The following is a 24,152-nucleotide window of genomic DNA, read 5'->3' on the forward strand; positions in this document are numbered from 1 at the left end:
GAGAAAAGGAGGAAACGCTGTACTTACTTGTTGAAAAGGTTCAGTCCAATCCTATAATGGCGTTTCCTGATAACATCATTACTGAAGGCAGGGGAATCCCAGCTGTTGCGAGTTTCTTTGTGGTATGTTTGTTTGCTCAAGGTTTGCTCCCTTAGGCTGTCTCTAGAAGAAGATTCTGAGCTGCAATTTATTGTATCATTAGAGTTGGAAGTGCTGTTGATGCTGTCATTGTCTCCATCAGAATAATCAGACTCTGATTTGCTTTGCCTGTTTGCTGTGCCATTGATAGCTAAATGACTATCTATAGGCCTAGCCCTATGTCTTGCCTCCTGTTCCTCTCGGGACATAATCTTGGCAGGAATACTGTGAGGGATGTGTTTTGGGCTTCCTTGTTGACTAGTGATCCCTCGGTCATATGCATTTTGTCTCTTTAATGAGCCTCTCTCTGAGCGATCACTCAAGTCCACTGAACTGTCACTGGGTGGCTCTATAGTTAGCAATGGTAGATGATCCATTCTTATCCTCTGTTCCTGACATTCCAGTGATGGGGTACTCCTGCAGCTCGTATCAGTGTCTATCTTATCATCTTTGTGGGTCATGGACCAGTACTCTTGAGAAGAGTTCACAGACCGGAGCCTCAAATCAGATTCTGTGCTGGACGGTCTGTCTACTGACTGGGAAAGTGGAAGGGGTGGAGATAACTCTTCCTCATCAATATACAACGTAACATCACTGTATGATGCTGTCATCTCATCAAGCTTCCTGTGATCCACATTGTGAATTGCTGGTTTAGTTTGAGCACAACTATCCCTTTCCATTTCACGACTTCTGACTTGATCCGGAGTCTGGACTTCATCAGAATGTAGACTACGGCAATTCAGTGCATCATCAATGGACTCTGCAAGGGATTTCACTTGCCTGGAAAAAGCATCCTCCAGTTCTGTTATAGCATCAGCAAAATCAGTAGATGCTGCTGGAGACTTCATTGTAGCTGACTCTCCAAGGTCACCGCATTCAGACTGTACCAGGGATCCCAGCTTTGACCCATCATTTGTAACAGAAACTTGTTTTCCTTCAAAGTAAGAGCTGTGGACTTTCTCAGGTCCTTCAAAGGAAAACTGCATTCTCATATTGGACAGTACAATGCGCCTTGACATACGATTTTCAGACATAGAACTTCTAAGACGCTCAAAATTTTTGTTCATCTGATACTGGCGAAAAGCTGTTTGTATAGTACGAGCAGCATGTCTAGTTATGAGACGGCCTCCATATTTCCTTTCTAGCATTTCCACCTGTGAAAGGGTGAACACAATTACTTTGAAACTTGATGCAGGTTAGAACAAGGTTAAAGTATAACAAAAAAAAATTTCTTTTAACAACTTCTATTTTCAGAAATTTTTCAAAGTGTATGCTGTTTCTGAAAGTAAAAACTCAAAACTCCAGACTAACAACTGCACAAACAGGGAACTGAATAGTCATTTGCAAGTTCCACCATAAAAATACAGACAAAAATGTGACTATGTGAATACTGTAATATAAAATTATCGTGTTGGCAATTTGTGTGTGTGTGTGTTTAAATTTTGGTTCTCACACATTAGCATTGGTGTGCCCATGTCAAAGCAGACAAGATAGCACTCCAATGCAGCATGATGCAGTCATTCTTCCTCTGTAGGGTCAACTGTAGAGAAGTGAAATCCAAGTATAATGCAAATTGCCATATTTTGGGAGTCAATTCTAAAAGTGGCCACCACCTTTCCAGGCATGCATCGCTTTCTACATGGATAAAAACCAGGTAGCATCGTTTTACCCGGGCCTGATACGAAAGCAAAACTGAGCCTCCCAGACCATACGCTTCCAGAGGGGTTTCTCTGATAGAATATCCGCATACACAGTCTTCCTCAAAGCAAGAACATATTTCAGACTTTCTAAATACAAATTCAAATCTATTTTCATTCTTATAATTACACTCAACATTACCAGTGTTTCCAATTAACAGAATGAATATGCAAAATAAATTCGTTATAAATGCTATCAATTTAACCTAGTGAAAACGACATGTCAATACTTTTGGAATACTCATTAGATATTTTCAAACCTTTCCTTCCAAAACATGAAAAGCATCGCTTATTTAAAAAACACTTCTTTTAACTAAGCTCAAAAAGCTGTGACTGATCTCTGAGCTGGGAATCTGTTGATCTCTTCATAATTTTCTATAGTTTGTCTTTAAAAAAATAGTTTAACCTTTCACCCCCAAATGGAGATTATATTACCCCCACATTTGCACATGTCAAAGAGGCTATGAGGTTACTTGTAAGGCATTCTGAAGATTAAAAAAGTTCTTAAGAACTTCTGTGACAACCCTGCCACTGCTGCCACACATTTGCTACATTTCTATCCATAGTATACATTAGGTCACATGTATTTAAATAAATTATAAGAGATTATTTTGCTGGATTAATCTCAAAACAAATGATGAATTGTTAATTTAGTTGTCCTCTCAAAATTAAATGTCAAATCTAAAGAAAAGAAAACTGGTATAGCTGGTATGAAAGAATAAAACAAAACCTAATATTCTATAAAATAAATTATCTGGACTTTATCCTTGCAAATAGGCTGTTGTCCTTCAGGTTTACATAGAAAATGACATCATCATTGATTATCATGTTAGGGGGTTTTGGTGGGAATTTTAATTTGAGACTATTTTGGAATTTGCCTAGATGATTTACTAGACTTGTGACTAATACTTCTAATAAATTTTAACGCATATTTAATGCACCTTTTTAATGCATATTTAATGCACATTGCCTTTAGGTAAAGCCTTGGACATTTTCCTAAATCGTTTCTAAGTATCTTTTGAGATTTCAGTGAGAGCTTTTCAAGAACAATAAGCAACTCTTCAGTATCAAGCTTCCTTATGTATCATTGTCACTTTTTATTGTGTAGGACTCCCCGAACAAATACAAAATAACATCTGCAGTTCTCATTCTCTATCAAACCGGCATAAAAGGACAGATGGAATTAGGCTCTGTGGAATATCTGCAGTGCAAGAGACCTCTTTAGTAAGCTTAACATTCTATATCAACCCCTTACGAGACATCTAGCAAAAATGACTGCCGAAGGTGGAAAAGGAAGTAACATTTTAGATCTCACAAGGAAGTCCAATTTAATAGCAGAGCTGGCATAATCTAGATCAAGAATCAGGAACTTGATATGTCCCCACTCCAATATAGAATTTGGTGAGCCTAAAGGCTAAACTAAACTCATACTTGCTATCCCAAATATTGGCTTCAACTTTAAGTCAGAACTCAAGCTCTGTTCTTCCAGGTCTCTCTGGAACAATATTATATGATTCTCCAACCTGAAATTTTAGAACAACAAACAGATGGCAAATGAGACTTAGCCCCTATAAATTTCACCGACTATCATTGTGTGGTCCAAAATCAGGAGTAGCTCGCTTCCTGCCTGCGGAATTTTGCCTGCTTCCACTTTTGCCATATTAACATACAAGTTGGAGTGACTATGCAATATACCACAATGATTCACAGTAAACAAAATACTCTATGGCAAGAAAGATCTCTAACAAAAAAACCCCAAAAAAACCAAAAAACATTGATGTATTCCATCCTCAGCACAAGACAGACATGGACCTGTTGGAGCGGGTCCAGAGGAGGCCACAAAAATGATCAGGGGGGTGGATCGCCTCTCCTATGAAGAAAGGCTGAGAGAGCTGGGGTTGTTCAGCCTGGAGAAGAGAAGGCTCCGGGGAGACCTTATTGCGGCCTTTCAGTACTTAAAGGGGGCTTATAAGAAAGATGGGGACAGACTTTTTAGCAGGGCCTATTGCGACAGGACAAGGGGGAATGGTTTTAAAGTAAAAGACGGTAAATTTAGACTAGATATAAGGAAAAAATCTTTTACAATGAGAGTGGTGAGACGCTGGCACAGGTTGCCCAGAGAGGTGGTAGATGCCCCATGCCTGCGAACATTCAAGGTCAGGCTGGATGGGACTCTGAGCACTCTGATCTAGTTGAAGATGTCCCTGCCCACGGCAGGGGGGTTGGACTAGATGACCTTTAAATGTCCCTTCCAACCCAAGCTATTCTATGATTCTATTGGCTACTGTTCATCTATCAGTGAAATCCAGTGCATCCTGCATATTTGCTTACCTTAAGCTATTACAGCATCATTTTCAAATAATAAATATGAACTTATATGGCAATAAACATCTTTCAAATAGGACTACATTCAGAATAAAGCTTAAAAGGAAGCGCTGAGGCTGTCTTACAGAAGTGCCTTTTTAGGGACAAAGGCTTTGAACATCTACGTAGCTTCCATCTAGTTCTTTGTAAGGCATATGGGAGTTTTGCCTAGTTGAGTAAAACCAATTAAGACCTTGAATTTACCCCACAAATATGAGAGATTATCAGTTGCAATAAGTTCTTCCTTTCTTTCAGCACAAGAAAGATATCCACGTTTCAAAATGACTCATTTTCTTAGAAAAATATTCTGCATTATTACATTCCAGTACTTGTCCCAAGCATGAAATCACAATTCCTAGTAGAACTGTTTTTACTTTTAACACTATCAACATATATTTTATGCATCTCTTCAGGAAGGGGGAAAGGTGTATGGGACACAGGGATGACACAACACAGAAAAAAAAAGTCAAAAACCTCAGGAATGCTGACATATGACTATTTTGAACTAAGTTGCTCGCAGGAAAAAAAGGTATTTTCAGCATCACAACTGAGTGATGCTAGAAAAGATTTTTCCCAGCTTACAGACATGTTGCCTTTGTCATAGATTACGTAACAATGCTCAAATACCTGCTTATCTTGTAGGTCTGAAGAGAGTTCATAGCTCTCAGAAAGTGATCTTGACCTTTTAATAGCTTCTTCCTCTGCTTGTTTTCGCAGTATGGATGTTGAGTGTTGAAGTTTTGGCCTCCGAGATCTTTGTTGCCCAGGGGAGACAGAATACAGCCCGTAAGCAGAATGATCGTAATGGTCTGGACTTATAGCTGAACTGTGTGTTATAGGTCCTTGATGGTAAGTAGATGGGCTATCCAAAGATGTGCCAGTTTCACTGCTTGGAGCTTCACCCTCAACACTAGACAGAATGAAAAGACAGGAAAACCCTGAGGTGAGCACTGTATACCAAAATTCTCAGCAACAAATAGCATAGTTTTGCTTAGTATCATTTTATGTAGACATCCAGCACATTTTGTTTAAATTCAGATGCAGATAGTACAGGGTAATGTGGCTTTCATGTCAAACACCGTAGTTTTCGCTGTAATCTAAGCAAGTCTCTATCTCCCAGGGGTCAGAGGTCATCTTTAGAGCATGAGTCAAGCAGAAGAATGGAGATTTCAAGCATTATTTAACTTTATACAGTAATTGCTAGTAACATCCTAAGTCACTCAGCAACTACTGTGTAAAATAAAAGAAAACTTTTTATTTCTTATAAGACTGCTCATTTCCAAGTTGTTCTACTTCAAAATGACAGATGCTTATTTGTGTCTTTCCTTGCTTTGTCAAATAAAAGCAATACTTTTGTACCGTTATATTACAGTTTGACATAAAAGGATTACTTTCATGTTACTCAAAGGAGACTGGGGATTTAATGGATCTTGTGAGCTACTGTGATTCTAGAAACTGAAGTTGGGAAAAAGTACCTACAGGAGAAATCTCATTTATTTCTCTGTTAGTGAAAGATTGCTCCCATGGGATACGTTTGGCATGCTTTGTAGTAAAGCATCCCAAGGGATGGTGTTTCTAGCTAATGAAAGCAAAATAGTTTCAGGTAGGGAAAACGTGACAGGAGCTATCTGGCAAATAAAACACTTCGTTTTCACATGAATGCTGTTATTGCTAAGGAATAAAGGAAACGAAAAAAAACAACTTTATATTAAAGGAGTTGTACACAATAGGAACCATTTTAAAACTGAGTCCTAGTCAAGGTTTATCCCGAAGTACTGATGACTAATAGCAGTTTGTATTGTTCTATATTTACAATAGGGCATTCCCACATTGCAATAGTGTATGCACTTTCACTCTTCCACAGTATGTCTTTTTCATATATTTCACATAGATATTTACTATCTGCCTCATCCTGCGTACACAGAGCATTGATAGAAAAAGTGAAATTTTACTTTTTTTAAATCACTCAAAGACTTAGTAAACACTCCACACATGCATGAATATAAGCATTTGCAGTACTTCCCCTACCTTTTGTTTTAGGAACAGGTACATCCAAACTCTAAAGGAGTAAAATTCCACGTTCCCACCACGCCCTGTATTTCTTATTTTGCCTTCATTCATGTGTATATGAACATAAATAATAAAGCCCTCCTGTTGTCTCTCAGAAATGAAATGCTGTGACCCTTGCTGCACACACATACCACAGCAGTCCCTTCAACAGTTCAAAGTACAGAGCGATTTCTGAAAGAATGTTCTCCACCGGGCCGCAGTGCCAGAAGAGATCAAGGTTAACGGTGGCAAGCTTGAACAGTGTGTACTTTTTAAAGTGAAGGAGAAAAAAGCCCCTTAGATTTTGCAAAATGTTTCTAAAAACATGTAAAACTGAAAGCAAGTCCTCTTTCTCTGCCCATCAAAATATGACTCTACCCGAAAGGTATTTTCAAACATACTTTACCCAAGCTGGAAATATTTTCAGTGTGCACACATCACTTTTTCCAGAAAGGAAGTTGACAGGAAACTAATCCCTTTCCCTCTGTGATACAGCTGGCTTTCAACTTAAAAATGATAAATTATCCAGAGTTTTGCTAGTGACATTGAAACTGTGTAACCACCCATTAAAAACAAACAAATCATTCTCTCTAAAGTATCCATTAAAGAAATTACTACGATACTGAACTGCTTCACATTCTCTCTTTAAACACTAAAATATGTTTCTCTGTTCTGCTAACTGTGAGGCCACACTATTTTGTACATCACAGGTTCCTAATTACAAGCTTATTTGTAAGTATTTTTCATACAAGTATGGTAAATTGTTTTTACCAGGAAGTCAGGAATTATCACTATTTCCCCCTTAGGTTCTGTGACTTTTTTTGTCTTCCTCGCCCTTAAATGGTGAACTATTTAATAACCCTTCCACACTGATTATAATCTCATGTTGACATTTAAATAATGATACCTTCAATGGATCACTTAACCTTTTCATCAACAAAAAGGGTACTGCCCTAATCAGAAAAAATTGGAAGGGGTTCTGCCCGAGGCTCTGATTAAAGTTGGGGGTTTCTTCTTTATTTTTAGTTTGTCTTTCATAATTTTTCCAGACATAAATATGATCCTTGACGGCCTGTAATGCTTGATCTCATTTTGCTCATAGGCCTATTCCCTGCCATCACATCTGACCTTTGAAGCAGGGAAGTAATTATCTTTTACAACAGGCAGCCTCCTGCCCAACAGTACGACAGCCCTTTAAAGCAAACAAGCGTGCGCAGTCAGTACTGCATATTTGAAGGCTTTCTCCCATTCGGCTCTTCCTTGTCCGTTAAGAGCAGCTGAAGCTTCTTATGAGTTATTTCATAAAAATGAAACTCCACTGACAAAGAAAGCAGCTTGCTTTCTACTTCTTACTGCTTTACGTATGTTTGGAAAAGAAAAATATGTCAACAAATACGACTTGTGTAAAGCTTTAAGGATGACAAGATGTATTGCTCCACTATGGAGGAAGTGCACACAGAGCATTGTGGAGCAGGAGTGTGGAAGTGAGAATCATCCTGCCTGTGTCTATTTTGAAAGACTGTATGCTAAAAAGGGTACCTTTGCTTGAAAACAGACTTGGAACATGAGCCATTCACTGCAGGGTTACAAGGGCGATTTTTTTGTCCACTTATTAAAAATGCTGACACACAAAAATGTCACGGATTCTGCTCCAGGCTTGCAACAAGAGCTAGAGTAAGTCCCGCTATGACTAGAGGAGTAGTTAGACACCTCTGTAGCACTACTTCACTTCCAGTAGCCACCCCGCATACACAGTTTTTCTCAGATGGGTGAGAAATTAAGTACATTAAGTAAACTGCAAAAATGGACAATGTAACACTTGACCCAGTCCCAACTGGAATTAGAGAGAACTTGTTAGTAAAGGTCTCTGTTTTGAGGCATCTGCCACCCACTATACATGCCCAGCAGAATTACTGATAATTTCAGTGCTTAAAAAAATCTAATGGATGAATTTGGTTCATCTCCCTGCAATGTGCAATGCCGTATTACTAGGGAGACTGGCAATATATTGAGTATTCCAACTGTGTAATATTAGGAGAATGCAAAACAGTTGAAATTAACCTTTCATTTTTAGAACTCCGACTGTTTTATCACACTCCTGTTTCAGCAGAAAATAGACATTCATTATCTGCCAAGCCAGAAAAAGAGAAAGGTTGCTTGCCAGTATTTTACAAAGAAGCAGAGAATGAAGCAGCTAAAAAGTGTCAATGGAAATTAAATATTTAAAAATAATTAGTACTATTAATATGACTTTGCATGAACAAAACTTTAAAACAAAGCCATGGAAAAACTTTGTTTCTTTGTACATCTAAACTACTTTTTTGAAAGAGTGGCCAGCACTGACTGAATCAGTATTTTATCAGAAATTGACACTGGAAGTTTCTTCCTGCATAAACCTCAACTTGTAATACTGTTAAAAACCCTCCAAAATACCACTGTCTCAAGGAACAATAGGGAAGAAGAAAGGCTTGCAGAAAAATGGAAACAGACTGAGTACAGTATTTTTAACAATCACAACGGATATGTAAAATTATTAGTGAAAATCAGATTAATTTTACTTTTTCTAATGACTATAACCAGTACTAAATACCAAACATAGATGGATTCAGGCATTTTCTTTTCTTCTGTGTATGTATGGTTCCAGACTTCCTGCAAGAGCTATGCCACACACTCTGCAAACACTTTTAAATTAAAATACATCAGCTGAAGTGACATATGTGCATGCAAGTAGGATCTCTTGGCTTCATCAGCAGGGCAGTGAGATAAGGGTCAGCCCCGCAGTGCAGCTAACTGCATTTACCCATGATGCACATTGCGCTCTAACAGCGACAGAATCAAAGCTCACTGCTCTGTCTGAATCAAAGACTAACACCAATGTGCAGGCAGTGGCTGCCAAAAGCTGCTTTTCTAACCCATTTGCCTAGATGTCAAAGCTCAGTAACACAGTGCATGGCTGTATCTCTGGACTAAAGTAGCATACAATAGATCCAAGCTGACAAAATGTGAAGTAGATGTTGTTGTTAGCCAGAAAAAGGTCGTGTTTTTTACAATTATTTTCCACTATTCAGGTGATAAGTTCATTTCAAGAATTACCTAATAAGAAAAAGCTTTGTCTCCTTCTGTCTAATGGCCAAATGTTGTGGGGTTAGCCATGACGAAAACAAAACATTTCCTCTCCGGGCATTTTAGTAGCATAAACCTGGCAGGTCTTTTCTTCCCTGTCTCTCATTATATACCTTCAGTTATTACTCCTGATCACAAAGGCTGTAATTAGTAACCAGTACACTATCATATTTTAAAAAACCATATTATTCAGAATGTTTGAATATCTACTGTTCTTCTTTATTTTTCCTTTTTATATTCACACCTTCCTTTTCCTTCAAAATCTTGCCGAACTATTATCTTAGCAAAACCAAAAATAAACACAATAAAGACAAAATTTTGAAAAACAAGAAAACTTCAACATTTGAGCTTAAAATGGAAACTAGAAAGAGTCCTCGTGATCTAAATTTCAGTGAAGAACAAACCCCAAGCTTTTCCATGAGTACAGACTTACTCGTTCCACTGACAATTATGGCAAAATTATAAGAGAAGCTGCAGGTTTGGATCCGTAGGCACAAGCATTTACCTCTCAGAGCGACTATACTATGAAAGAAAGAGAGATGATAACCAGAAAACCAGAAATTCCCTTTTTACTGAGGCCCAGTACCTTATCTTTAAAGCTATGTGCATGTAAAGAGGAAGTATATAGCAATACCATCAGATGCAAGGAATTACTCAGTATTCCCACTCACTCCAGAAACCTCACAGTTTACAAGTAGTGAAGTGTCCTTGTGCATTTTATAGGACTAAAATACGAAGATAATGAGAACATATGCTTACAGAAATCATCCAAATGTTCAAACCAGTATGTTGCAGATTTAGTTTGGAACTAAAAGCAACAAAGAAATTCAACATGCTTCTAAATAATGTAAATGCCAAACCAAAACTGCATGCAACATTTTAAAATAGAACCAAAAGACCCTCCCAGCAAAACAGAGTAAATACTTGAGAAATTATTTTACCAATGAACAGCCTCTGAAATCACTAGTTATTTTCATCATTCATTTAGAATGGACTTTCAACAGTGTAACATAAAGACATGAAATTGAAAACAGGCCCTAATAACTGGATGGTACATGCATGAGAACCAATCAGCATTATATTCATCCTGTAAAAAATTTGTTTTGGTCATAAAGAAAAGTATGACAATATAGTAAGTTTGTGCTGCTACATCTTAAAGATTTTTCCATAGCATTTTAGAGCCTCAAAAGGACGAAGGTACACAAAATAAATACCTTCTCTTCTAAATTGTGGAAACTATGCACAAGTATATGAATACAGTAATAAAAACACGGCCAACTTAAAATTCTAGTCAGCACAAGATGATAAAACCAGTCAGCTTCACCATGACACTGCAAGTGCTGTTCTTTAGGAAGCAGGCAGTTTTTACAGCGTGACTGTGGTAGAGTATCACTTATCAGAGACAACAGTCAAAACTCCAGGTAGTCTGTATAACCTGAATTCGAAGTGAACTTAATGAAGTATTTACACGTTTATTTTATTTGTGGCAACAGTGAAGCATTTGCATGAGTAGTTCTTCACTAAATTCCTCAATCAAATCCATCCCTTCTCTAACTTGCCTACTTTTCCCTGAATCCATGTCATTTATTCCCCTTTTCAGGAAAAATGCATGTAAACCTGGTTCCCTGGAAGTCATATCTACTGACAGAAAAATTCAGCAAGCTTATTTTCTTCCTTTGTCCCAGAAACTTTTCTGTCCGTAAACATTAAGATACCACCTACAATTGAAGTATCTAGATACCTAGGGACTCTGCCATATGATTTAGGAGATGGATTTAAATGCAAACCAAAGAATGAAGCTTTTTGTATTAAAACCTCATTTCATAAATGTGATTCCCAGTAAAACTTTTGCCTCACTCAAAAATAAATATCCTATATAAATAGGCCCAAATGCCCAGGAAGGAAGAAGTGCTACGCATCTGTTTCACACTAGCTATCCCTTTTAGAAACTTGGAGGTTAAAAAAGTCAAACTCTGATCCTAACTCCTAATTATAGATACCCACTTGAAATGGATCCAAATTCTCTACCTAGCTCAAAGAATGCAGACCAGAAGTCACCCATGGAACTAACTCTGAGTAACAGAGAGAAGCACGATGGCAGCTGTTAGAGCAGCTGCTATGGTCAGGCACTTCCAACACGAAGTGTGAAAAAAACCATTTAAATGGCAAAAATGTTTAAGTCAAATCTAGGCATTCCACCTAGGAACAAACCTCTACAAAAGTTAATTTCTTGCATATAGCTTTGTCTTTCCAAATGCAACAAAGTCCTAATTTGAATGTGAAATTTTAAACGACAGTTACAAACAACACTGCTAAATAAAACTATGACTCCCCATACACAACTTAATCGGAACATAAGCATTCATTTGACAGAAGGGTACACCCCACTGCTTCAAAGTTGGCTTACATTTCAGTACCTGTGGTGCTTTCTGCTATGAACTAGGACGTGTATTTAATTAAAGCTCTGATGTATGCATTGTATTATCTCAAATTACTCTCCACAAAAAGTTCTTAATGTAACTTCTTAAAATGCAAAACTAGCCATATGTAGTTCATACAAGCTAGTTTTTTAGCATTTTTCTCCCTCCCCCCACCCCCTCGATTACAATATTCCCCAATGGAGTGAGAACGTTTGAGCAGAGTATATTATTAGTACAGTTTGCCACAGATTAGAATCTAGTTCTTAGTGCCATGTCTGTTTTGTACTGTCTAGTAAACAAAAGTCAATTATATTAAGAACTTATACAAATCCCCAAATTCAATAAATGCAATAACATTAACAAACCAATCTACCTTCAAATATACACTGTCAGAAGTTCAAAGCCATTATGATGGACAACAGTATTCACAGGCACTGACAAAAGCTTTGATCCAGGAAAGAAATATTGATGAACTTGTTTTACTTAGAATGCACGCTGAATTCAGCTGTTTCTGTTAAAAACAAATGAAACCTTTGAATGCACATCAAAGTAATGTCCCAGGTAATTCATCTTACTGAAGTTAAATATCATTGCAAGAAAAATCCAGACAAAATTTGCATATGTCTCAGAAGCAAACACTAGCAAAGCAACTGCTTCATTCTGTAATGTTCTGTGTAATAAGACTGCCAATAACAGCCAGCTTAAGTTAAAACACAGTCTGACGACCATTGACAGAGTGACCAGAGTTCCACAGACAAGTACCGCTATGTGCACTGCAAACCTTCATTTGTTCTCTGGTCCAAGTCCTGGATTCAAAATTACAGAAAAACCCCAAAATCTACTCACTTAGACACTACCAAGTTTTAATTCTCACTAAATAACCACATAAAAGGCATTAACAAAAATGTTTTTTAAAAAAGGGCATTTTGACACACCATCTCATATGCCATTAGTAGTAGCAGAGAGCAGGGGAAGAAAGATGAGAGATTATTTTCTCCACACAAAACAGAATGTAGGAATTGCATTGTAGAATGCACTGTCTCTTCCGAGATGGAGATGTACACCAGCAAGATGAAAATAAAGAGCCAAACAAAAATCTACCCAACTTCTCCATTTTAGGGAGCAACCTTTATAAAAGATTTAAGAACTAAGAATATCCATTTGAAAAGAGCTTACTTGAGATTATCTTCAGCTTCCAAGGAGGAGAAGGAAGGTTAAACACCTCACACATCACCTTTGTCTAAGTCAAACGGTGGCAGCATATTGGCTAGCAGACACAAGTGTTGACTACAGAAGGGTCAAACAAACAAACCAACCAACCCTCACCCAGTACCCATTTAATGCCTTATGAAGCCTGCCTGGCTAAAGGCAAAGCTGTATTTTATTTTCATTATTTAGCAGCTGGAAAGTAACAAAGGAGACTGACAGCATCAACAGAACTTGAGTACAGCTTACAAATGTTAGCTTCTATCTCAGGTAAAGACAGGCAACGTCATTGTTTGCTAATCTGCTTTAATCATCACCCAGCATATGTTTATTCAGCAATGACTGTATTCCATACTTCAAACTCTTTAAAATATGGATACAATATTATTAAAAGATGACTATGGCAATAATTTGAAGCTTGTGGCTGGAGGAAGAGTTCTCAAATTTATGAGCCCAATTTTTAGAGGGTTTTTTATGGTCAGCTTATCCTCTCGATGTGTTGGCATAAAACATACTAAACGTATGTTTAGTAACATACGTTACATCAGTAAACGTCAAGTATGCTTCAAAAGGATGCTTACCTTCTTATAGGGAAGGTAAAAAAGCTAAAATTTTTTAAGTGTAACTGTGGTATCTGACCATTTAACAAAATCTGTGAAGGTCTACCTACCACTGCAGACTTTGTGCTGTTCCTCCCGTGTAAACTCTTACACAATAGGATAAGCTTCAGAGCTTCTCAATGCAGCTGTGGTAGAATTTGACCTCAACTATTTATTATTTATTCAGATATATCATTCAGCAACTGGAATCCTCTTATTTAGCATATCTACACTACATACAACCTGTATTTAAGATAGTAAGATATTAATACACATTCTACCGTTTATATCATGACATGACCTTTATACAATGCTAATTTTAAAAAGGAAGATTTAGTTTCTGCAGCTGAGAAAAAACTGATTTGCACGCACAGCTGAAGCAGCATTTGATATAATGCAAAAATCCTTGGTGTCCTATGCCAGCCATCCTTGTATTTCACCTCTGTTGTGGCTTCAGCTGTTGTGTCAAGCCCACCAGAGGAAGAGGTGATACAGAATGGCACTGCTGAGAAACCAGCTTGCTGGCAATTAGGTTCTGTAAGAGACTAAATACTAGCTTCCTCTCCCCATTCAGTCCTTGGTGGATAATACTCTTCTCTCTTATATACTGTATATCATATAAACATGAATTAGTTTAAAGATCCTTAACGAAATCCTGTTTACTGAGTAAATAAAATGTTTCAGGCATTGAAATTTCATGCCTAGAACAAAACCATGTTCTCATCTTAGATCAAATATACTTGATAAAGCCTATCATTTGACTCATTTTAAGGTTTTGCCCCTTTACTATTTGAAATAATTACAAATAAGATGCAGTATAGAGAGCTGGGAACAATTTTTGAGCAGGCCAGCCTTTCCCTTCAAGTATGTCTGTGTGCCTGGGCAGAGGGAAATTAAGAATTGTCATAAACCAAAGACTATGTAGATGGTCCACGCAGCAGCAACGACAACAAAACCATCTTTTTGTATTGGACATTATATCAGGTAAAGTCACAGATCACATCACAACTGTATTCATTTAGGTCATATTTTCACTTAAGTAGCAGATGAATGTTATACAAAAAGACCTATTTAAAACAATCAAGGGATTCCATTTCAATTAGTTAATAATATATTTTTATTATCTAATGAGATGTGCTTTAAAACACTGTCACTGATAAACATGAAATACTTCGTTCTCTCACTTGGATTTAAGAAGTAGTTCGCTAAAGTTCTCCCACTTTTAAAATCAGAAAGAAAGGGATTGTTCAACTTCTAGTGGTTGGTTGACTCTTCTCTGAAGCTACAGATAAACCTCATAAGGTTACAGAGCAACATACTTAAATAAAGCCAATCTTAAAGAGGACGGACTGTTAAAAGTCTGATCAGAGAAAGATTTTTTACTGATCTAACTGAATCTAGAAATATATATAATAATATAATAATATATACTTTTATATATAAAAGTATCACTCAGTCTTAAACACTGCACAAACCCTGCGTTTTGACTGCCAACTACATTGTGCCAAGTCTAAAAAAAAAAAACAACCGCAAAGACAAAGAAACCCTACTAGTTTTCTCTAAGGGAGAACAATGTAATTTCGATATGCATAAACACAAACGGCCATGGGAAACTCTCCCAGGTAGAAAAGAAAATGGATGAGAACACAGAACCCTTGTTCCTGCTTTCAGTTAAGTTCAGTGTTGCTGCCGAGTTAGTGAGAATGGGAACTGGCCTTGAGCATTCTGCATGCACTGAGAGGTGTCTGTGTTGTAACTTACTGGAAGAGAATCACTGCTAACCAGTCTTTAATCACAGGCATCCTCATAAAAGTGAGATTTTTATCCTCTGCAACACACCCAAGGTTTATATCAAAGTGTACAGAACATAATGTTTAAGGAAACAAAACGGTAAGAGATCTTTTGTTGCAAGTATGGAGTTTGGTGAAAAAGAAAATGTTTTAGGTGTTAGATTCATGTTTTCAAATACAGAAGATATTTGCAGACATACTCAGAAAGATATTCTGTGTCTTACTGTGTGTAAATGTTCACTCTTAGGACAAACCTCAGAAGATTGCTTACAACCTCTAAATCAGTTAAAGAGCTGACAGATGCTTTTTCTCATTCACAAACTTCCTTCCTTTTACATTTCCTATCCATTATGCTGAGTCTATATATTTTCTAGCTCTTTCTCTGTTAGCGAGGAATTAAATGTAGGCTTTCAGTAGGACTTCTGACCCACCTCACTGATCACAATAAGAAAGTAACACGGGTAGCAATTCCTGTCTTAGAAACCTATAAATGTTATTTCAAAGCTTACTGTAAGTCAGGAACTTTCTCCTTACAAAGCTTATCTATTATCAAATTTTAAGACCTGCTCTATGTTCTAAGCAATTTTATTAGCTATTTCCAATCAGTACCTAAAAACAGAGGATTTACTGCACATACACAGAACGAGAATAATTGTTAGGTTGTACTGCAGTGTGTAGCAGCTTCATTTCGATGCAGCACACAGATGCCCAGTACGGCTCTGCAACTCTTGCTCCCAGAAGCATTGACAATCTGCACTGACTTAGGCTGATACAGCTTGCCTTAGCTGGGGGCTGCACGCGAGGCTGATCAACCACAAAAGAACGTCGGGTCTAAAGCACAGAACTCGGACCATTCTTAGAATTTATAGGCTCTTTACCACGACTTAATTCATAGATCTTTCCATAATGGAAAATAGTCTTTTAGGACAAGAGTAGAAGTCCAATTCCTGAAAACAAAAGTCACCATTTCCTGTACTGAAAATGAAATATTGTGCAAAGACAGATTTTGAAAATGTCAACCAAAGACAGTCAGAAATGATCTTGTATAACATGCTGCACTGTGGCAGCACAGGAAAACCTGAAATACTTCTTTTCTTCTAGGCTAACCTAACCAAAAACATCTTAATCACGTTTTAATAAGAAAAAAGAATCCAAGATTGCAACAGGTTGCCACCACTTGGGACAATTTCCAATAAATGCTGGGCAATCCTCTGTTCTCTCAATTTCACAAAGCATTAACTACTAGTATTAATAGGAAACCATTAGCTGTAAAGTCCCATCCTCCCAAAACTTGAAGCATTAGAATCAGCTCCTTCTTGAAACCAGTTTCTACTAAATGCTCTGCATCACTGGTATCTTCTAAACAAGGTTCACAGAATAAAATATAAGAAAAGAATATATAAACAACAATAATGAACTGTCTGTCATTCAAGAATCTAAGAGCAGCTGAAAATATCTAACATTCACCCTGTGAAATGTTAACTTCAAAGCATGAGAATCACCCCAGACCCCTCTAGAATGGAAATTCAACAGCTGTTTCACAGCACATTACAATACAGCAGAACCACTTAAGAAAGAAAAATAAAGATAAGTTTTATTCCCAATTGAAAGTGCAGAGGGAAGTTAGATTGAGAGAAAAGCTAATATTAAGCTGAAACATCACCAGGAAGTCAGAGGTTTATTGGGGCCTGTTCTGCTATATGTACTATTAGACCCCTAGGAACTGCAGCTGGATCAGGAACACTGCTGTCCGTCTCAGTTGAATTATGACTTCCTCAGCACAACCTCCCCAAACAAGGAGGGAAACCCTGTCTTTGGTATTATCTTTAAAGGCAGGAGTGCTTCCAACTAAATCATCCATTCCTTCCCGAAGATTTTTCCTTGGAGTTCCCTGCAAGTACTGACATGGCCTACTCTGACTTGACTCAAGAAAACTGAAAGGATCACAACTACAATCATTATGGCTGTAGGCTAAAAAGAATACACTAAACTCAAGTTAAATACAGTCCAATGTACAGCTGTCTAAGCTACAATGCCCATAGCCACTGCTATATTTAACTCTCCATGTGAACTGAGATTGACTTTGGTCCATTCTACTATAAAGGTGGGAAGTGAAAATTAAATTAAAGTCAAATTGTGCACTTTCCTGTAATGCAGTTTTAGGACTGGTGCAAATATACCCTGCAATAGAAAATCCATCAGGTTTGTGTCCTTGCTTCCCTTACACTGCATAAAGATGACCTGAAAGGTCGCGTATATATCAACAAACAGAAGGAAGTTAGTTTGTGGTTAGTTAGTTTTCTTTTTCTCTGTTTTTACCAAAACATTTAAACTCATGACACATCCATCCTTATTAATCTGGTGAATTCTAGGGGCAACTGAAATTTTTTGGACTAGACAATGCAAGTACCCCTCAAAGCAAGCTTAGAGTTCTTCTTCTATTGCCACTTACGTAAAAGGAAGCCAAATCGTAACCGTTGCATTTTGTTTGTGCTTGCACAACATAAGGCAACAGGCAATTGGGTCCTTTGTTTTTAAGCACAAGTTTAACTCGGATGACACTGAACTACTGAAAGAATCAGATTAACAGATATACGACATGAATTTCCTGTATTAAAGGCTATCAAAGCCATCATTCTAATTTTCTCCTTCTCCCACAGGGACAAAAGGGTTTCATTTTTTTATCATACCAAAGCTTGGCTTTTTTACTTTATTTTCATTAAAGAAATCTTTACAATAATTTAATGAAAATGTTTCTAGTCTTTTGTATATTGTAAGGAAGCAAAAGAAGATTTATTTAGCTAAATTTGCAGTCCCCTTTAAAGTAATACTAGGGCTTTGTGCTACAGTGGATTAAAGCAGCATCTGTTCTCTGGAAACCTGGAGTCAAATCACAGCAGTGCAGTAAACTTGCCATCTCTGTCTGTACCCTAACCAGAATTGTCCTTCCTCCAAAACCAATTCAGATTAATTCCTGAAAGACACTAGAAGGGCCATGTAACTAAAATATTTTTGGTTAATAAGTCTTGCTAAAAGCCCATGATCAGTAACTATTTTTGCATAACAAAAATGTATGAATTAAACAAAATCTGTATTTCCATAAGTTTTGACATAAAATGACAATATACAGGATGCTAAAAATGAACTTCCAAATCCAGGGCCTGATTCTGCTCTTATAACTCCACAGTCTTGTTAGACAACAGAAATAAAGAAGCAAAATTGGGAATATGAATTTGGCCTGTGTGCCCTGGGTTAAGGGCACATCCTTATATGTTTAATGTAACAAATAGAGCAATCAGGGCTGCATCTTGATTACAGTTTCTGAGGTCTCCTGCAGTTCTGTTATTAAATAAACATAAAAAGCAATAATTGATTGACAGCTACTGTGATGAAAATATGCCTCGCTCTGAAATTAATGATAAAACTGCTACCATTTCTGACGGAAAAAGAACTATGTAAATGCTGAAAGAGCAAGAAAATTGCATTCAAATGTCCTTCATAAATTAGGGTAAATCCTTGCAATGGAGAGGCACAACAGACACAACAAGCCAGCTAATCTACATCCATGTATCATAATGCTCAAAGCAGCAAAGTGGTTTTTTTCTCCTCAAATTGTGGTCCTTCAACAGTTTTTTCAAAAAATACCATATTCAAAAATACAATAACTTGAACCACTCCTTTGCACCTGTCAGAATCAGGCAGAAACTGGAAGCTGCACAGGTTTACAACAAAGAGGGTGCATTAGTCTGGATCTCGAGATTCTATGAAGACCTAGTGGATAATTTCCAGAACATTTTTATGGCATTAATATTTCCAAAATAAAGCCGCCCTGATAGCAGGCTAAATCCAGTTTTACTCATTGAGAGTCATACAGTGGAGGCTATAAAGTTAAGGCAATGCAATGAATTTCAATTGGAACACCACACAGTAGGCAAAAGGACATGTTTTACTAGGAAAGCAATATCTCACTTCTAGCACTCTCGTTTCCCAACGTTCTGCTAGAGACGCCTAAGTCTGAGTATCAATGGTGTTAAGCATCAAGAAGCATGAAATATGTGAGGAGATGTTAAATACCTACAGGTAGCAACTCCACAAGTGTTGGTTTTGGTTCAGGATGACACCTTGCATCCACCAACAGGGGACTGGCTACTTTCAGGCCAGCTTTTATAATTCACAGCTACTTCTTATTGGTGTTCAGGGCAAATACAGTCTGCAAGCATAATTAGAGTAACCACGTAAGTGTGCTAGTCAGGTACACAATTATGAGATCTTCCTCTTCAGAAAGTTTGATCCTTGAATTGCCATCTTTATACTTCAGAGAAAACATGATCAGCATAAAGGTGAACTGTTGTTTCAGAGTAGTTGTTCCACTCGAAGTCCTAGCACCTAACCTCTAGATCCTCAAAGGCATGAAACAATCCCAGCCTCCAAGTGATGGAAGAGTATTCTCATGAAGATGAAATATTTGGAGGAATACTTTCTATAGCCATATGAATAGAAACACAATTCTCTTAATTTTCATTTTGCAAATATGAAATGGTCACAGGGTGAGAAAAACCTTGTAAGCCCATGGGGCTACCTACCTATCCTAAGAAATCACTTCCCAGTTCTCAAGAGGAACACCCTGCCAGCTGCTCCAGCAAAGAAGGTCTGCTTGCCCAGCAGTAACTCAGTGTCAACACCTAGCAACCTTCCAACACAGATTTGTAACAAGAACAACAAATCAGAGTTACTGTTCAACTTGGTATTTGTACTTTTCAGGTGAAAAACTGAATCCTTGGGTTTCCTTACCTGAAAGTTGCAAATTATTCAATGAAACTGAATTGCAAATTGTTTATTAACCGTACCAGGATTCCCAGAGAGCTTCTAAAGGGGCAAAGAAACAACTAAACGCTGTTCATACTCTGAGCGCTATAATTTTCACTGGTTAGCTCCAGATCTTGTACTACAGGTAAGTATCTTCGATGATAATGAATTATTTCATATTAGCAGAAATCGGAAAAAAATGGATGATAGCTGACTTCACACATGAAACCCCAACACTGAGCACCTATTTAACTAAGAGAAAAAAACCAGCTGACTACTATATAACAGTACTCTCAATATCTGCAATTTCAGGAGCTAGAACAGGACATCACAACAACAAAAGAAATCTGGTACAGAAGTTTAAGTAAAATGGGAAATGGGTCATTTTATTCAGCACGGCTTAGGTTCTCTCAAAGCACTAGACAGATGTAATGAATTCTGTGTTTATATGAAGGATATCTGCCACAAGAATAGTCACAGTTAAATACAACCATCCAAACTAAAGACTCAGCAATTCCTCTTTTAACACATCAGGCAGAATAATCAAGTTTAACTGAAAGGAAGTGCATAGCAATGTGCAAATGGAGGAAAAAAGTCTGAAACAATGACTAAATAGCAAAATGTAACTGTGTGAATACAGGCAAATCTGTCACTAAAGTAACATTTACGAATTACCTTTCGTAGCAAGCCATGCAATGTAACATCGCTTATGCACACATTACCAACCCCACACAGGAAACTTACAAGCTCAACTCTATTATTTTCCGTAAGGGTAAAAATGGATCATTAAATGTGTGACTAAACTGTACTATAAAACATTTTTCTTTATCAAAAAACATTTTTCCTTTCTTTTCCAGAAAAGACACTGTTGCATTCATATGTAGTTGCATTCATATGTAGTTACATTGAATCCAGTCACTTCCTCCTTTTATATTTTGCCATACATGCACACACCCAATTTAAGATATTGCCTATCTTTATTTAAATTGAATATTTCTTTAACAGTCAATCAGCTCAGAATTTCATCAAATTATTTGATGGAATAAACTTTCACGATGCATTGGAGATAAATTTATTTTGCAAGTGCACTTGCCAGGATAACTATTTTAGTCTATCATAATCTACACGCAATATTACACGAGAAACACTAGTTTGTACATCTAGTTTTCTAGTGGCTCATATAACAGAGTACTGTGTTTTTGTAATTTTGACGCATGTTATTTTAGTAGTTAACAACAACATCGTAACAATAGAGACTGTACATATTAACATGACAAATCCCATTTTGTTTTTCTTACATCAGTTATTCAGTGTCCCTACTTTAAAGGCCTTTGAACTAAACTTCCCCCCCCCCCCCCTCTTTTTTTGGCTGAGGGCAGGAGTCGCAAATGATAATTTACCCTGAGCAGTATCACTGAGTTTCACGCACCTTCCCATGCTGACAGGTACAACGCCAGGTCTCCTGGTCTCCCCGGTCGATTTTGGACACCGGGAACGCTATGTACCAGAGCTCTCAGGTAGAACTCGCCTCTTGTTTGACACCAGTCATGTGATTTCTTGCACTACATCAAACTCAATGAAAAGAAGTGTTTTCATGCTTGTGTACACACATACATATACCTTAGCGGCAGCGCACACGCTAAGTCAGACCTCATTCTAACAGCACCCTTCTCAAAAAGCTTCTGGCGGTCTTACACCTTGCCTGGCACCGACTAGCAACAACAGATGTACGGGTCCACTTTTGATACCACGTTTGAAGGATTACGATTTCAAACTTACGTCCCTGCAAGACAGACGGCACTGCCGTCCTTCCCCCCTCCCCGACCCAGGACATAAGCTCCTCAACACCACGATCGCCAGAAAGCCGCCGCCGGCTGCCACCGCCGAGCGTTCACCATCGCTGCGAACTTCCCAGCACCCCAAAGACAAAGGGGGTGACCCCAGCGGCAAGCCGGGCCCCCTCGCATTGGGAGCGGCTCCGGGCTGCCGCTCCACCCGGTTTCCCCTAATTACAGCTTCCCGCAACGGCGATCAGCGAGGCCGGGCAGCGACGGCGCGGAGCCCTTTGTGTGACAGGACGGGGCTCCCGCCGAGCAGGGCTGGGGGGGCGCCCGGGAACCCCCTCCCAGCCCCCGGCAGGGCTTACCAGCTGTCAAGCTCCAGCTCCAGCAACGACTGGGTCCTCTCCGAGCTGCAGTGCAGGCACCACATGGCCGGGCCGAAGTCGCAGGCGGGGAGCTCCGCGCCGCCACCATAGCCGCCCCTCAGGCCGCCCCGCCCCCGCGCCCGCTCCCCTCAGCGGTGGCGGGCGGGGGGGGGGGGGGGAGAGCGGGCGCACCCGCCCGTGCGCATGCGCGGAGGACGGTTTCCCGGGGAACGCGAGGCGCCAACGGCCGTTCTCCTCACGGCAGCCGCCTCACGGCCCGCACCGGGCCGGGGGCCGCTTGGGCCGGCTCCGTCCGGTGCCCGCCGGAGCCGGCCCAAAAGGCCCCCGGCAGCGGTCAGGTACCACCCTTCCGGAGATTAAAAACCTGGAGTGCTGCGCGTGCCTAATTAAAACCAGAACCCTATTAATTACACGTAAAGTGCCTGGTTCCAGGATCCACAACAGACTTCTGCCGGGGAACGCCTCGGCAGCAAGGGGGAAGTTTTTAAATTGGCGCCTTCAGAGCAAAGGCGCTGGGCAAGATTCAGAATTTGTTTTTATACTGGTCAAGGAGTGTCCAACTGTTTTCGGTTCTGCTTAAAAAAAAAAAAAAAATTCAATTATCTTTTAAATTATTTTCAGTGAAAAAGTATACATAGACACTGGAGGCATCTGAGAGGGGAAGATAAACTCCCTCTGATGCAGGGTGTGGCTGCATTTTGTCGAAGGCTTCTGGCAGCCACACTGAAACTCCCAGAGATGTCCGTGGAAAGAGCAACACCAAATAGCAACGCTAAAAATATTTCAGATGCACCAGAATAAGAATGTGAAGAAAGAATTTAGCTTGTTAAAAAAAGCCCTGACTCGAGGCAACGGCAGCAGCTGTGCTGGCGGCAAATATTCCAACTCTTTCTCCCTACACTTACTCCCGGGCACACAACCAGGTGAGGAAATCGCCCTTTTGTCAACATCACTCACATTCACAACAACAGCATCTGAACTTCCCTGTTGTTGTCCTGAATATTAACACGATAATCCAAATCCTATTTACTTTCCATAAAACATTTTTATATGCGTTACACTAGTATGAGGTGCTTTGAGGTTCGCAATTGCAAGGCAGAATGTGAATCGGTGCTGTGAAACGTGCAGAATGGAAACGCACACGACATCATAATGCATTTAAGTGCTGTGGAGGCCTGGTGACAGGAGAACAATTTTTGAAAGAGTGGTTGATTTATTACTAATAAAATACCTATCAGAATCAGAATTTTGGATTAAAATGAGTAATTAAAAAAAATTTTAATTATTATCCTTTGTTGCTCCACTGAAACCTGACCTAGAAAGCTTGTGGATTTTGCTGTATCACGTCCTCAGTGTTTTCACAGCATTTGTAAACAGGCATGGAAAGAAACCTCCACCTCCTCCAAACACACGGTAGCTCAATAGTAAAGCTAGTTCTGGCAAGCAAGAATTCCTACCCAGAATTTTAAAACACCACCACCAACTGAATTTCATCATCACAGTATTCGACACATGAATTACAATCCTTCCTAATTTTTTTCAAGCAGATTCACCATGCAGTGATTAAAGTATTGCAAGAAATCAAGTCTAAACAGAGTTAATTGTAACTTAGTAATTCATAAATGAAAACCATCTCATCTCCTAAAACACTGTAAAAGGTGCTTTGATTTATAAATATGCCTCTTATGTAGAAACCACACACCTGCAGATGAGAACATTGAAATTATATAATTTTCTCACACACAATACATTTTACACACATATTTTAACAAAAATGCTATTTCTTCATGATG

At 38.7% G+C, this 24,152-nt stretch overlaps 1 protein-coding gene across 4 annotated transcripts in view; it reads right to left on the reverse strand.

The window, feature by feature from the left end:
• IQSEC1 (IQ motif and Sec7 domain ArfGEF 1) overlaps positions 1 to 22,510 on the reverse strand; it is a 67,159-nt gene extending 44,649 nt beyond the window's left edge. For 3 of the 4 annotated variants that reach the window (XM_075159420.1, XM_075159422.1, XM_075159419.1), the window contains exons 1-3: positions 22,339 to 22,510; positions 4,827 to 5,109; positions 28 to 1,292 (exon numbers count right to left, since the gene is read on the reverse strand). In XM_075159420.1, coding sequence (XP_075015521.1) covers positions 28 to 1,292; positions 4,827 to 5,109; positions 22,339 to 22,403 — 1,613 coding nt within the window. In that variant the 5' untranslated portion in view covers positions 22,404 to 22,510. Of the gene's footprint in view, positions 1 to 27; positions 1,293 to 4,826; positions 5,110 to 21,621; positions 21,765 to 22,338 lie in introns of those variants that run through there. The other variant, XM_075159421.1, reaches the window with a different exon arrangement.
• Between the last annotated feature and the right edge of the window lie 1,642 nt (positions 22,511 to 24,152).

This window comes from Calonectris borealis, chromosome 10, assembly GCF_964195595.1.
Source record: "Calonectris borealis chromosome 10, bCalBor7.hap1.2, whole genome shotgun sequence".
In the NCBI taxonomy this organism is placed as follows: Eukaryota; Metazoa; Chordata; class Aves; order Procellariiformes; family Procellariidae; genus Calonectris; species Calonectris borealis.